The following is a 15,974-nucleotide window of genomic DNA, read 5'->3' on the forward strand; positions in this document are numbered from 1 at the left end:
TTACCCCGAGGCCTCCCAACTCTGGATGCTACTGCTCACCGCAGTCGGGGTGCCAAGACTGGTGCATTCGGCGGTGACATGATTTACGGATTGGTGGGAGAAACAACGCTTAATAAGCTGCCAAAAAAGCAAAGGAGGGGTTTTGACACGCTAGTCACACTTGGAGCCTGGAAGCGAAATGCCCGTGTCTTCGATCGCAACACGACCACCTGGCCTCTTGCAGCGAGAGCGGCTGCAGAGGAGGCGGTGCTCTGGAGGGAGGCAAGGCTGATTGCATAGCCTGTGCCTGTCTATCACAAGGTCAGACATAAATACCGTGAGAAGAGGCCCTCCAGAGCACCGCCATGCAGGGGCAAAGCCAGGATAAAGGGTCACCGGGGTCCACTAAAATACGGATCATAAGGCAGTTCATCTAAATTTACTTCATTCTGTGAGATACACAAAGAAGGATGAGCTACTGTTAGGGATAATAGATCAAGAGACATGATTCAACGTGAAAAAACCATCCTAGGACAGGGAGGAAAAAAACCATAGACACTAACCGGCAATAATCACTGTGGTATGATGAATACAACATAGGGGAATCTCTAACAACTACTATACAGGGAGTATTTGTTGCATCGACTCTCGTAGAATTTCCTCCATCACAATTATGTTTCTCCCTAACAGAGGGTATTTTTCTTTTCAAGAATCGCTCCACTATAGTTTGTCTACTAACTAATTATTCAACAAGTGCCAATATTAATGATTAATTCGGGAATGCAGATTACAAAGTAGACCTCAAATAGATTAGTATAGCAGTAGCCAGTAGATACTACTATCAAAATCACTAATTTCTACCTTCCATTTGTAATTATGATTAATCCTCCCAGCTCCTCGCCTCCTCCTTGATCATACCATGTAACTAAAGTCTATTGAAATAAAAAAGTATGTATCTTAGAACTTTAAGTTTTCAGTCTTCAAATGTGAGAGACCAAACCAGCATCTAGATGGTGACCGGAGAAGACCAAAAGGAAGAATCACACAAGACGAGAAGTCGACGATATCAGCTAACCCTGGAAAAATACGGTATCTGAAGAGGTTTGTGTGGAGACTCGGTGGGCTACCAGCCAGCCTTAATTGTGTGCTTAAATATAATCATTGGGCTGGATTAGTGGATTGACACGCACACAGCCACACATATTGCATACGGTCTACTTTTCTGTTTCTTAGTTGCTAATTGGAATTGGTTGCATTATTTCTTTAGGCCTTTCACTAATCCATGTCAGTGGGCTACTGGGGTCTAATACTTTTTTCTGACTGGGGTCAAGGCTGGCAAAACACAGGGGTAAAATATGTTTCTAAAAAATCATCGGAGTCGTTGGATCCCGATACGTACCCGTAGCTTCGCCCCTGCCACCATGCACAGTGCAGGATCCTCCTGTGAGTAATCTAGAGTGCCACATCATCTGAGACCACAAGTTCAAACATTCATTTGCTTACAGTGCATGTAGCTCTAGGAGCGGCTTAAAAATTGCATGTCAGCCCCTAACATATTACACTTAAGACCTTATTTTAAAAAAATTACGAAGCATTATAATATTTTGCGACCACACCCTACAAAACAGGAAAAAAAAAATAAAACCCACCCCTTCTTCTCGTTCTTGTCGTTGCCTCTCTCCTCTCCATCTCGCTTTCAGACCACGACGCAGGTCGCGAGCGGGGCAGCGGAGGCGGCGGGCTCGGCGGGGCGGAGGAGGAGGCCGCCGACGGAGCGGCACGCGTGGCGGGTGGGCGCCGGCCCAGCGGCGTGGCGGGGCATTGGAGGAGGCCAGCGACGGAGCAGCACGCGTGGCGGCGGGCGGCGCGGCGGTGTGGAGGAGGCCGCTGACGGAGCCGCGCGCGTGGCGCGGTGGATCTCGGACCTCGGCGCGCATGCCACTCCCACTCTCCTCCACCGGCGGATCTCGGCGCGACGCAGTGGCTGCCGGAGCTCAGGATGGCGGCGGGCGGATCTCGGCGTAGCGGCGGGCGGAGCACGGGTGGGAGCGCGGCCGGACTTCGGGCGAGGTGGAAGGCGGAGCTCGGCGCCGGCGCGGCAGCAGGCAGAGCACGGCACGGCGCGGCGGCTGCCGGGGCTTAGGGCGGCGACGCGAACGGAGGTCGAGATGGCGACGAGGCGGATCTCGGCGCGGCGGACACCGTATCCCTCCTCCGATCGCCGCCTGACCGAGCTTCTTCAACCATGGTACTACTCTGCAAGCAAGCATCTTGGGAGGACCACATGCATTTGCCATTTTCAGCCTGAGGCAACCCTTGCAGAGGATACACAAACCTTGCAGAAATCACAGCTTTTCTTCCTTCTCTCCTCCAACTCAGATCGAAGCAAATGTGGACGCTTGAGGCTACTCGCCAGAGCGTAGCAGTGTGCATGTCCTGAAGGTACTCTAAGCCTCTAACTTGTTACAGCCCCAAAAAATTCTATTACAATGATACACTTGCTCGGCGTATTCAAAAAATAAACTATAATAAAATACCACAAAATATACTCTAAAATTTACGTTCTCTCCGTCATATTATAAGTAGTTTTAGATCTAGAGACTTCTTTTTTGTGTCTTGTCACATCAGATATTTAGACGTTAATTATGAGTATTAAATATAAACTGATAACAAAACTAATTACACGAATAAAGACTATTTCATTAGATAAATTTTTAAAGCTTATTTAAGCTACGATTAGTAAATGTTTACTGTAGCATCACATTCGCTAATTATAGACTAATTAGATCCAATAGAATCATCTCGTGAAATAGTCTAGAGTATATGGTGGGTTTTATTAATAGTCTATATTTAATACTTGTAATTAATGTCCAAATATTCAATGTAACAGTGACTTAAAAAAAAAGTTAGCAGGAACCAAATAGGCTCTAAGACATTTTAGCCTTGCGTCTATTGCTAATAAATCTAGACATATATACAAAATATGTCCTTCATTATATTCATATGTCTACCATAAATCTAGATATATATAAAAAAAATATATATTAATACGTATATAAAATATATATATATTAATACGTGGGATGAATATGAACATCGAAAGTCTCGTAACATGAACAGGTGAGTATTAAAATTTACGTTAGCCACCCAGAGCGCAATAATGCGAGACGAGCTCTCCGCCGAATGCGAATAGAATAATATTTTGTCTCCTTCCTTCGCGGCCGGGGCCGGCCACCTTTCCCCATTGACGAGAGTGGACGACGACGACGACTCCACCACCAGATCGACAAACACAACCACAGCTGCCTCGCGCTCCCCCACTTCGCCGGCCGGCGACCAGCCGCTCCCGGAGGCGGCGACAAACGGCGTCGAGGTAATCCACGGTGGATCAAATTGGTTTGTTTCAGTTCAACAATTTTTTCTAGTGCATCGATTCGATGGGGACTGGAGTGACGACGCGACTGGATTTTGCAGTTCAAGCTGAACCTTTTTTTCGTCCGTCGTCCATGGGGGCGTCGTTGTCGGCGAACTCGAACCTCACCGACGCCGCGTGCGCCTCCCCTCCAGCCTGAACAATCACCTCGGCGAGCTCCTCCGCCGGGGGACGGGGTCGGACGTCACGCTCGTGGTGTCCGGCGAGTGCTTCCCGGCGCACAAGGCCGTCCTCGCGTCGAGGTCGCGGGTGTTCATGGCCCAGTTCTTCGGCCACATGATGGAGAAGCGCTCGCAGCGCGTCGAGATCACGGACATGGAGGCGGCAGTGTTCAGGGCCATGCTTGGCTTCATCTACACCGACATGGTGCCAGAGCTTGATCACCAGAATGACGGCGTCAACATCGCGCAGCATCTGCTCGCGGCCGCGGACAAGTACGATCTCGACGGGCTCAAGTCCATGTGCGAAGAAAAGCTCAGCAATGGCGGCACCACCGTGGAGACGGCGGCGGCGACTCTGGCGCTGGCGGAGCAGCATGGCTGCCGGCGGCTCAAGGCCAAGTGCCTGGAGCTCATCGCCGCGAACCTCGATGCAGTCATGGCGACCGAGGGGTACAAGCATCTCATGGCGAGCTCGCCGCTTGCGATGAATGATCTTCTCAGGGCTGTGCGTGGAAGAAAGAACTGATCAAGAATCTTGGTGATGCTTGCGTTCTTGTCCGTGAATCGGTTGTGTTACTGTTTCTTGTACATGTATATATGTTGTCAATCGTTATTACGGTGTGCTTGTTGTATTTGAGTATTTGCTGAACTTTTAAATGATACAGCCATTATATGGTTTCATAGTAATTTTATTATTGAAATATCTTAGGATTCTATTTAATCCAATTCAGTTATATAAAAGTTAGTTTATTCGTTTGTATCGTCAAATACTCATCTCCCATCGTTTCGCAGTTGCAACCGCTTATAAGCCAAAATTTAAATTTTTAAACTTAAATTTAAACTTAAATTTTGGGTTTTTTATCGTGGTTTGTTTTAAAATTTTTACTTTTAAGTCACTATGGACACATATAAAAGTTTTACCTATAAATTATTTTTCGTTTGTAAATACTTTTTCGCTTTTTCTTCTAAAGTACTAAACTATGGGAGCCATTGCGATTTATTCCAGCCGCTGCCGATAAGCCCGTTAACCGTTCAAGCCACTACGGATCTATATAGTTCCGTAGTCTCACAGGGGTTTCACTTACCACGCAAACCGTCAAAACCGCAGCGTCGTGCTCCTGCGGATCCCGCACGGTAACCTCAAAAACCGTAAAAATCATGATGAATTTGAATCCAAAAAATTTGAATTTAAACCTGCGCGGTTTTCGCGGCTTGCCGCGCGGTTTGCCGTGGTAACCGCGGTAACTGCTTGCTAAAACATCACATGAGAACGGCGATTACCGTGGTTTTCCACGTGGTTTTTTAGCCGAAACCACGAGGAAACCATGGTTACCGCGAGGAGACCACGGGTGTGATGTCAAATAAAAACTTTAAAAAATCTAAAAAATATATGAAAAATAGGAAAATATTTTGTGACATATTCATGACATAGGAAAAATAGGACAGTTATAGGGAAACCAAGAAAATTTTCATATGATTTTTTTCTAAATTCTTGATATTGCAACATACAAATATACACCTTCATTTCACCTTTCACCAAATAATTCACACCAATAACAAGTAACAACTTCATTTTGATTGTTGCGTCACAACTATACCCACTACCCATTATTACGAATAAAACTATTATGTATATACTAATATGCACGTATATTTTTTCTCCATACATATTTTCCATATATCCATTGTTGTATATTTGTATTTTAATATTATGTACCCTAGTGTCCAGTGTAAATTAATAATGACTCAACACAAAATATTCTTAACTATCTTCCTATGAAATATTATTTGCAATATGCTATTTTTTAATTTTGTTTCCCGAAATTCTTGTTTATGATTTTTAATTACATCGGAAAAATATTTTTTCATAAATTTCTTTGACAAAACTACACTATATATCAACATATACAATATATATTTTTTCATTAAATTTTCTCAAACTTTTTAGATATCCTAAAATTTAAACTCGGTTACCGCGGCTTACTGAAGCCGTGCCTCCACGGAGGGCTCGGTTACCGCAGCAGTAACCGCGGTAACGCGAACCCTGTCCGGTACTGGTTGCATTAACATTCTTGTTACAATAATCACAGATCAAAACCATTATAATGTGATACTGAGTAGTAACAGTTCGAGTGAAATGTATAGCGGTATTTACCAAACAAACACAATCATTTACGTCAAGACCGACTTACTGGGAAAAAACAAAGTTTTAACTTGTGGTCATAAACTTTCTGCTAGTAGATATCGCCATTTCACTGTAGTATATATTGGGGAGCCACATACTGTACTAGATACTGTAATCACCATAGTTTAGATACTGCAGTCCTAAAATGAAATGGAATTTGATGCCCAAAATTGTATATATGACCATGGCAACTGTTTAGTCTAACAAATTAACAAAAATTTCCTTCAAATTAAGTAGCTAAAAAAATCCATTGATGTTTCGCCCATAAGCCCAGGCGGCCGCCTAGAGTTATGCAGAAAACTGAAGCGAAATCACAGAGAGAGGATTAGGAAAAGAAGTCTGATCATCAACAAAATTACCTGTTTATGTTGTAAGAAATCAGAACCAACCAGCAACCGCGAAAGCAAGAAGGCGATTCCTCCGAGCTATCGATTGAGTCAACTACTCATCTCAAAGTCAAGATGATGGAGGTATCGCTCTGCTCTACTCGACCCGGTGTGGAAGGCGGTGAAGTCAGTCGTCGCCTGGCAGCTCATATACAGCTCGAGACATATGGCAATCCCTAATACAACATTTACATCCGAATCTGCATTTAGTATCGGTGGAAGAGTCATTAGTCCATGTCGTAGTCTACTTACGTCTCAACTTGTGTACGCACTTATGTGCGTGCAAGCTTAGGGTCATGCCGATATGACAGGTATTTTTAATTCTTCCTTGATTCTTAACTTGATTCTTCATTTCACATTTGTACCTTGCATATGATTACAATTTCTAAGTCCCGAATTTTTAAAATGATTTTAGGTGAATTTGGTGACGGGATAAATGCATTGAGGACTGCTCTTGAGAATGAATCAGAATCGATAATATATTATTCTTTGTGCATTCATTTTTTTTGCTTGTTTTTACTTCATATTGGAGATAACTAGATGTGTACTATAATTTTTTTTTTCAGGAGGATGGACAACCTATTGTTTGGTCAAGTTTGAGGATTTGAGTGTCTCACTGTTTCATGTATGGGTTGATGCCTACATGACAATGTAATAGCCTAATAGGACTTAATTAACTGTTAGACCCCGAATAAAACAACTCGAAATAAATTTCAGGAAAGACAGAGCAAACAAGAAACTGACCGAATTAAGAACAGCAGCGTGATAGCTTGATTTAGCTGGGCAAAAGTAGATGAACATTACAAGATAGGGGCGCCACCATACGAGCAAGAAAGCAAGGAAAAAGCTAGGGTTTCAATTCATCAATAGCCAAGTCTATCAGGGTGACGGCTTATAAGGAATGCGTCATCGTTACACGACAAAACAGGTGACAACTACAGTACGGCAAGCACCGGAAGTGAATAGCGTGTCTCCGATTCCTTAGCCATCCGATCTTCATAATCTGTTGATCGAAACAGTATCCTGCAATCGGAGCCAACCCTTGCATCGTCTTCTCCTCCTTACATCTAGGCTTCAGCAGGGTACTGACAATTATGTGCTTGTATTATTGTGGAACTGTCATTGTGTTTGCGTGATCTTGAGCTATTGTGACTTGTGAGTTCGTGATTTGTGAGAAGTTAGTGTGAGGTACTGAGCTATTGAGTTGAAACTTGTGATTGGTCAACACTATATGTGTGATTTGTGATGTCATGTACTCATGTCATAGTAACCTTTTCTTGGATATTTATCGATGTTCTAGTCAATTTCATTTACAATTTTAGAATTGTCGTTATATTGTCGTTTATTGTTCTCTATCATATTGTGCAGATTGACTTAAGCATAAACATAAACAAAAAAGATGAGGGTGTTGGTCTTACCCACGTGTAGTGGCCCCACCTATATGCCATAATTTCCTCCCATTTTTTATCGCTCTCTCTTGCCAACGGTAAGTCCTTCGTCTCTTTTGCCAACCACCATGCCGTCTATTAGAGTCTCACTCATCAGTGCAGTGATCATGACCAACGTTGTCGATAACCGGAGTAGGGCCATTGTAGGTGTGATTGGATCAAGTAGAGCAGCAGCATAAGAGATCAAGGGAGCTGCTTGAAAATAACAAAAAAAAAAGAGAGAGAGAAGGGCTAGATCATTGGGTTAAGGATAATTTTACTATTTTTGATAAACGTATCTATATGTACTAATCATAACTGATTATACCATCCTTATGAAAATACCGGAATCGAGGTACTGCATTTTGTAGTGTAAAATCTGATAACTCTAGTTATTTCGTACCTCAAGGTACCAAAATTATGAAAATATTTTTGATACCTCTATATCTCTAATGTTAAAAATGCAGGTACAAACATAAAAGCAGCATTTGAACGGTTGTTACTTCTAACTGTACCAAACAACTAAACTTGAGGGAAAGTATATGTGGTGTGATGGTAGAGTCGTGGACACATGACTCTATATATTAGGGTTCAAATCCTAGTACCAACGAATATTAGGCACCTGCAAGCGAGTTTTTAATAGAAATTCTATGAGATTAGGGATGTGTTGTTAGTTTTGTGTAATCGAAAAAGAAATAGTTAAACTTTAGAAACACACCATGCACGCATCATCTAGCTCAACTAAGATCAAATTCATGTCACATAAAATCCTGACAGTTGTTTTCTAATTCAATTGCTCTAGATGAGTGCTATAGTAAAAATCAACAAGCCCTTCATCAATATAGTGCTTTTGGTACCGTCAGTGATGGATGAAGGATTTGGATGAAAGGGGCTTATCACCTTCTTCCTTGGGTCCTCTTTTCCTTCCTTCGTCTTTTGTCTCCTCTTATTTTTCTCCTAATCTTCATGGAGATCCAGTGTGTAGGAGTACTAGAGTCCTCCTGCCCGTCTGCCCCTACGCTGAATCCCCTCCGGGCTACACTACCGCAATTCTATTCTAGATCATGTGATGTATATACAACTGTTTAAGTTGCAGTTACGATAATAACTGCACACGATCTTGATCCCGCATGCTTCGGTGGCCGTGAACCACGCCGACCTCCTGCTGCTGCTGAATGCTCACGCCGGCTTTGCACGACGAAGAAGCCGGCCATGCCCAACGCCCGTCGCAGCGCTTCGTCGCCGTTGCGGCGCTTCTGGGCTCCCACGATAAATGGGCCAAATATTTGGGCCCAGAATGGACGGCCCAGGTATGATCGCCGCCAATCTCTGTGGGCCCACTCGCGGCTGCGGCTATAATGAGTGGAGACTTTTGCAGAAATTCCCCCATCCACCGGACGCGGTCGCGGTCTCCCGTCGGAAGAACCGCCGCCCGCCGCCGCAGCAGTGCCGGCGGTCTCCTCCGGTAGGTCGTCTCCCCCTCTCGCTCCGATGATCTGAAGGTTGTTCCCTTGTGCAGTTCTCGCTGCGGAAACGGACAAAATGATGTTAGCTTGGCTTTCTTGGTTGTCCCGTCCGCGCAGGCCACCTGCTCGACGGAATGTCCCGGAGGACCGCCACCGCGCGGTGGGTGCCGCGTTACCGGCCGGAGCCGGTGGGGAGGTCCGGTCCCGGCGTGCCGGCCCCTGCGGCCCACGCGTTCGGCCAAATGCCTCGGGGGGCTACCACCGTGCTGTGGGTGCCGCGGCGCCAAGGGGAGGGGGAGGGGAGGCCCAGTGGCTCGTCACGCTACGCCGTCGCCCCCGCCGACCGGCTCAGCGCCCTCCCGGACGAGATCCTGCACCACGTCATGTCGTTCTTGAAGGCGTGGGAGGTGGTGCGCACCTGCGTGCTCTCGCAGCGCTGGCGCCGCCTCTGGGCCTCGGCGCCGTGTGTCGACATCCGCGTGCGGAGCTGTGGCCGCGACGGCGACCCGCCGGAGGAGTTCGGCAAGTTCGTGTACCGTCTGTTGCTGGCACGGGAGGTGTCAGCCCCAGTGGATACGCTCCGGCTGCGGTCGAGCGACGGGGAGGAATATGCCGAGACCTATGACAATGATGATGTTAACATGTGGATCTATTCTGCAATCAAACGCAATGCTCGAGTCATTCACCTTAATGGGCACCGCTTGGACGACCTGGTGTTGGAGCACACTGCTTTTGCCTCTCACAGCCTCAAGATCTTGAAGCTGTCACACGTCAAACTTGATGGGAAGATCCTCAAGCAGCTCTCCTCTGTGTGCACTTCTCTAGAAGAGCTAGAGCTTAACAACTGCCCAGTTAATGGCGGTGAGATTCGGTCAGTCTCACTGAAGAAACTGATGATGGTCAAGTGCTCTATCACTGTTGACCTCTCGGTTTGTGCTCCAAACCTTGAGTTCCTATGCTGTGTCACCCCATTCTGTCGTGTTCCCTTGTTCCAAAACCTGAGCTCGCTGGATGCGGCCACCATCATGCTTGATGACTCTTTCCTGCGCAATGACGAATTCCTCCATGTGAACGAGGATGAAGAGCTTGAGGAAACCAGTGATGATGAGGCTGACTGTGAGACTATATCAGATCATTATGATAATACGAGGGATACTGACAGAGATGCCTATGACGACGACGACGACGACTTCTTATGTGATGAATATCTTAGTAGTTGTCACGATAATTTGGTCGATGATTACAACTACGGCTCTGATATTGAAAGTGATGACAATGTATATCAATATTGTCAGATAGCAAATGAATGTAGAGGTGGAAAGTATGGCAACTACCATGACAGCAAACAGATTGGTAATTATCAGGAATTATGCGAGCATGCTGATACTTTCAGTGGCCAGAATTTACTTTGCAGCCTTTTGAATGCCAGAAGCTTGGAGTTGTTGGCTCATTCAGGAGAGGTATTTCAGGACCTTTTACTTCTGATATATTCGTATCATGCCTTTATTTTCTATGCATGTGCTTTGGTACTATGATAAATACCACATGTAGAATAAATTTGTTTCCTTTTCTTGATAATATTGCTCTTGTCAACTCAAAATATGACACTCAAAATGACAAACAACTATTTAGCTGCCATTTACTTATGTTGCATACCTGTTTGCTATCTTACTGAGCAGAATAGGGAGGATTCCCGCCAATAAAAATATTAATTAATGTCTTACTAATGAATTGATTGACTATTGCTTTTTTACTGTTCATGTACTTTGTAAATATTTGTAAGTTATATAAGGTTTCCATCTCAATAATGAATTATTTGTTGCTGAGTTCTGGGATAATAGCATGGTGTCCAAAATAATACTCCTATATGACATTGTCTTTTTTTTTTAAAAAAAAAAGAAATATTCCTCTTTTCGTGGTCTATAATTCGACACCTTGACACTCTAGTTGTATTGTAGAAACCTTTTGAGGATTATGGTTCACTTGGGAAAAACAAACCTTTTCAGAACAAGTGAATAATTTCAAGTTTTCTGATGTCTGTTATTAAATGATGTAGGTGAATAAACTGGGTCCTAGACTATGTAACCTCTGGAATATGTAGTTCACTTATCATTTTCAATATTATTTTGAAGTGGATACTGTATGCTAACCGTATCATTTTCAAGTGCGCACCATATGTGTTAGCATGGAATTTATTTTTTTCATTTCTTAATGATACTCTTAAGGTGTTCAGTGTACATGGCAACTGAAAGTTGCTAATTCCTCGCAGTATCTAATTTGGTTATTATATTGTTTATATTATTCCATTTATTTAGAGTATTAAATACTTACCTGCGTGCATGGCAAAGGTGGTCATGATACGGGAATTGAGAATGTGCTCAACATTTGGCAAATTGAAGACTTTGTCCCTTGGAGAGTGGTGTATGGCCGCTGACTGTGATGCACTAATTCTCTTACTTCAGAAGTCACCTAATTTGGAGAGGATTTTTCTTAAGCTTGAATTGGTATGTATATTTACATAGTTGGTCAGTGTTTCTTGATTCTTGTTTCGGTGTAAGTTTTAACATGTTTGGTAACAACTGTCAACTTGGTTTTTCTGCAAAAAGAACTACAGTAACAAGGAGACAGTAAATGTTGGTTTCGAACTGAAGGAAAGATCATTTGCCTGCCACAATCTTGCGGTGGTGAATATTAGATGCTCTAAAGATGATGGAAGGGTCCATATATTAGCAGAACTCTTTGGTGCTAATGGTTTACCCCTTGAGAAGATTTATGTCCGCCGGACAGGCAGCACCTGTGAGTAACTCTCTGTCTTTCTGTTCATTTTTACCCATGTATTTGCAATATTTATATTAATCTGTTGCATTCTTATAGATATCAGATCTAATTATTCCTTTATTCTTTACAAACTAAAAGTAAAATTGCCTTCTTTTTTGAAATTGTAAGTTTGTAACTATGCTTAAGTTGGCAGATAAAAGCAACAACCTAAGTCTTGAAGTTTCCTTTGCTCTAGTAAATGTGCTCTGTTATTTCATCTCTATATTTTGTTCCTTGTGAAGTGAAACTGTGATGATCTAATAGATAAGTCATTGGCTTTTGTATATTTCTTACAGACCTTCGCAGCATGAAATAATGAGAGATTTTACTAGGGATGAGCTGCAAGAAGCTAGCGGGCACCACTGGTAATAGCTACAAGAACTACAGAAGCAAAAAGAAGAAATTAATTGTCTTTTACTTTTGATTCAAATCATATCTGATGACTGCTCAACGTTTTTTTTTATAGATAGTAAGCACCTGATAACCACAAAGTTTGACTTGGAGCATACTGATCACTTATCGAAAGCTGTGGTCAGCTGACCTCAGCCAAAGAATTTCCACAACATAACTATGTAATTAGTTAGGTAAATTTGAGTTATCTTCCCTCGATCTGCACATTTATTCCAATTAGGCATCATCTTTTTTTTTTTTAGATAATGAACTGGGCATTATCTTTTGATGGGCATGTGTGGTGTTTGCTGATGCTTGACCAAAGTTTGTTGTGAGTTCGTGACTCTTGCTCAGTATCTTCCCATGCTCCTTTGAGCATTGATGAAACCGTGAATGCCTTCTTTGGAATATTATGATATTGACACTCGACTGCCAATTGTTAGCAGGGATAATTAACTTTTTGTCACTCTTATAAGCGGTGATAACATATTTACTACTGGACCTACATATCATAGACGCGTCTATGAGGGTCCACATGTCATAAACAGCGAGCGGTAAATTTGTTATCATCCAATCTTAAGAGTGGTAAATAGTTAAATGCCCTTGGCGTCTCCTGAAGAGCAGTTCTAGGAGGTGATTGTTTTTTTAAGGACAAAGCCATACGATATATTTACAAATGAAAAAAATTTATGAATAAAACTTTTATACGTGTGTTATTAGTCTAGAAAATAAACTACGATAAAAAAGCCCTAAAGTCAACTTCAAATTTATGATTAAAAATTTAAATTTGGCTTATAAGCATAAGCAAAACAAAAAGCTGATTGTGGTAGGATAGCCAGGAAAATGGTGTTCTTCGTTCCGATTGTTCTTGTAGTATACATTTGTTAGTGAAAGTTGGACCTGACATCACTGGAAGGGACAAGAGGAGATTATGTTGATAGAGGTTAGAAGATATGGAGCTCTTTATGCAACTTTCAGTTTTTTCTTCTACTGGTTTCATAGATAATGTTTGAGATACTGCCATACTTTCATGGATTCGTGGAGCAGCTCGTCATTTTTTCCAACTCAAACTAATATGAACTGTACAGCACCACAATATTCATTCAATCTCCCAGACGGACATCGTTCATAAACAAATCTAACTAGCAGAACAATATATACAATCCTTAGCTCTGAATCAAACTAGGTCCTCAAGATAACTTTTTGAAGACATTGCCGATGAGGCAGCACTCTGACCTTTCGTGGCAAGACTTATATGAATTCATCACCTTTTCCTTTTCCTTCCTTTTTCTTACTGTCAGAATATGTTTATATAAGTTTTCAATATCAGTAAAAAAGATACGAGGAACTTGTATGTTTTTCTCTCAAACTATAGCACCATCAAAATTCTACAGCATTTACAGCTGCCATCATATCTACTAATACGAAGGGTAAGCCATCATGCATCCGAGGATATGTAATTGAATTGCAATGGCGTATTATGTATAAGGTGCAATTGAATTGCAATGGCGTATTATGTATAAGGTCATGGCCGCCCCATCAGAGCGACGAAAGGAAGCTTGCTCTATCTCGGACAGTCTAAACTGAACATGATTTCCCATCGCCTATCATTCCTACTGATCTTTTTACTGTCTTGTGAGAGCATATCGTTGTTGCCATTTGTCCTGCCTTACTACTCAGCTAGCCATGATCCTGCCTTCTATTTGTCATGGATGAGCGATGTGTACGCCAAAAATGTAAAAAAAAAAAGTACTTCTGGTCTGACAAAAATGTAAAAGTAGCACACCAACCATCGAGAAGGATTATTTCTAAGTTTTTATTCGCACGCTTCCCAAACTACTAAATAACGTATTTTTTTTGCAAAAAGTTTCTATATATAAGTCCATCTTGCATTTATAGAGTAGATTATTAATTTTATATAAGTTAATTTCATTGTTCTTAAATAGCTATAAAAAGATAATTTTTATCTTTCATCAACTAAAAAACATAGCCTTGGAGCTAGAGTCAAGTCATTTGCAATTCAGTACTGAATACAACACTGTATCTATATTCTATAGCCATAAACAACCTGCTTTATGATATTTCCTAACAGTAAAGTAGCATACAGGTGCATAGTGAAATTTCTACGGACAAACTAGAGAAACTGGTGAGTGGTGTTAAGATCCATAAACTAACAGTAAATTCTCATACAAACTTCCAGGGGTAGACTGTTTGGTTTTTTTATAAAAAAAGTCAAATTATATATTTTCAAATGGCAAATAATTTGTAAATAAAACTTTATACATTACACCCCCCAAATCAACACCAAATTTAAGATTGAAAATTCAAATTTTAGCTTTTAAGCATAATCAGAAGATGGTAGTGCTAGTTATTTTTCTCTTTTTTTTCACTTTATTCTTCCAATCCTAGTAACTGATAATTGAGACATATCTTTTGTTTTCTCGTTTGTAGCAGCTGCCCAACAACCAGTGGAGGTAGGGATGAAAACGGATCGGATACGGACGGAAGCTAGCTCTACCATATTCGTTTTCATATTTTTTTCGGAATCGGAATCGGAATCAGAAATTCCGGATACGAAAACAGAATCGAATATTGTCGAATACAGATATGGAGTGAATACGAAACGAAACGAATACGGTAATGAATAATTACCAAAGTATAAAAACCCCTCAAAACGAGCTTTTAAAATCAATGAAGAGATATAGCTCATTATTTATTAAAATAATAGCTATACAATTCACTTTCAATGAAGCACATTACGAAAAACCATCGACATCAGTACATAACCACATCTCAATCACATACACCTAGAAAATTGACACACATCAAATAGATAATCACAAGTCAATCAGACTAAAAAATTAAAGAAAAGTGCTCAAGTTCATCGTAAGTTCATGTCTGTCACGCAGGACAAACCGCCGTCACCAACCACTGCCCCGAGACGGCCTCCGGAGCCCGACCTCTCGCCGCTCGCTGCATGCCTTGGTTGCCTGCTGGCAGCTGGCCAGCTGCTGCTTCGCCTGCATGTGGCCGTACCATGTCCATACGTGCCGGGCCTGGAGCGAGAGAAACCAGAGGAGGAGACAAACCGGATATCCGGTAAAAAATCCGGATAGTTTCCAACCGTTTCCGCTATCCGTCGGATAAAAGCGCTATCGTATCTGAATTCATATCCGATAAAAAATATTTGAATTCAAATCCAAATCCGAGAATATCCGAAAAAAATCGGAACCGAAGATATTCGAATTCGAAAACAGGTCCGGAACTCGAAAACTATCCGTACCACTTTCATCCCTAAGTGGAGGAACACAATTATACATGCAAATATGTGACCAAATCAATGACGAACACTCCATCTGGTTAACTGTTTCAACTTTGCATAGCCCTAAGATATGAGCCTGTCCTGTTTGATTTGAATGTTGATCCTCCATGGCGTATGCCCCCAACTACAATGGTTTGAAGACTAATCTTTTAGCTAAAGATCCTGCATACATGAGAAGAGCATCAAGCATATATGTTGGGTGGCCTCATGGACAGTGAAAAATTCCTGCAAAAAAAAAATACAATAGTTGGTTGAAAACATGCTTCCCATGAACAAGGTTGTTATGTTGTACTGGTGAAGTATTGCACACTGCAAAAAGTAACAAACATCAAAGTTCATATCAAAACAGTACAATTTGGCCTAACCTATCCTACCCATGGTATACAGGCAGAGAGTTTCATCCATTAA

The 15,974-nt window shown here is 42.1% G+C and overlaps 2 protein-coding genes and 1 long non-coding RNA gene across 4 annotated transcripts; 2 read left to right on the forward strand and 1 right to left on the reverse strand.

Moving 5' to 3' along the window:
• Window positions 1-3,466: 3,466 nt before the first annotated feature.
• LOC102721103 (BTB/POZ and MATH domain-containing protein 1-like) lies at window positions 3,467-4,273 on the forward strand (the record flags this gene model as incomplete). The annotated part of the gene is made up of 1 exon (XM_006659850.3): window positions 3,467-4,273. A coding segment is annotated over one exon (633 nt), but the record flags the coding sequence as incomplete, so codon positions are not given.
• Window positions 4,274-5,795: 1,522 nt separating this feature from the next.
• Window positions 5,796-8,713, reverse strand: LOC107304779. Its single transcript, XR_001550832.1, has 3 exons — window positions 8,472-8,713; window positions 7,563-7,784; window positions 5,796-6,344 (listed from the first exon to the last, which is right to left on the reverse strand). It is a non-coding gene; the product is annotated as an uncharacterized LOC107304779 (long non-coding RNA).
• A 261-nt stretch (window positions 8,714-8,974) lies between these two features.
• LOC102721387 (F-box/LRR-repeat protein At1g55660-like) lies at window positions 8,975-12,682 on the forward strand. 2 transcript variants are annotated; one of them, XM_015840238.1, is made up of 6 exons: window positions 8,975-9,036; window positions 9,155-10,497; window positions 11,386-11,541; window positions 11,644-11,833; window positions 12,151-12,219; window positions 12,321-12,682. In XM_015840238.1, the coding sequence occupies exons 2-5, from the start codon at window positions 9,172-9,174 to the stop codon at window positions 12,168-12,170; spliced, it is 1,692 nt and encodes a 563-aa protein (XP_015695724.1). In that variant the 5' UTR covers window positions 8,975-9,036; window positions 9,155-9,171; the 3' UTR covers window positions 12,171-12,219; window positions 12,321-12,682. The 2 variants fall into 2 exon arrangements, with proteins under 2 accessions (XP_015695724.1, XP_015695725.1); XM_015840239.1 differs by lacking the exons at window positions 12,151-12,219; window positions 12,321-12,682 and having other exon boundaries at window positions 11,652-11,743.
• Window positions 12,683-15,974: the final 3,292 nt, after the last annotated feature.

Source organism: Oryza brachyantha, chromosome 8, assembly GCF_000231095.2.
Source record: "Oryza brachyantha chromosome 8, ObraRS2, whole genome shotgun sequence".
Classification (NCBI taxonomy): Eukaryota; Viridiplantae; Streptophyta; class Magnoliopsida; order Poales; family Poaceae; genus Oryza; species Oryza brachyantha.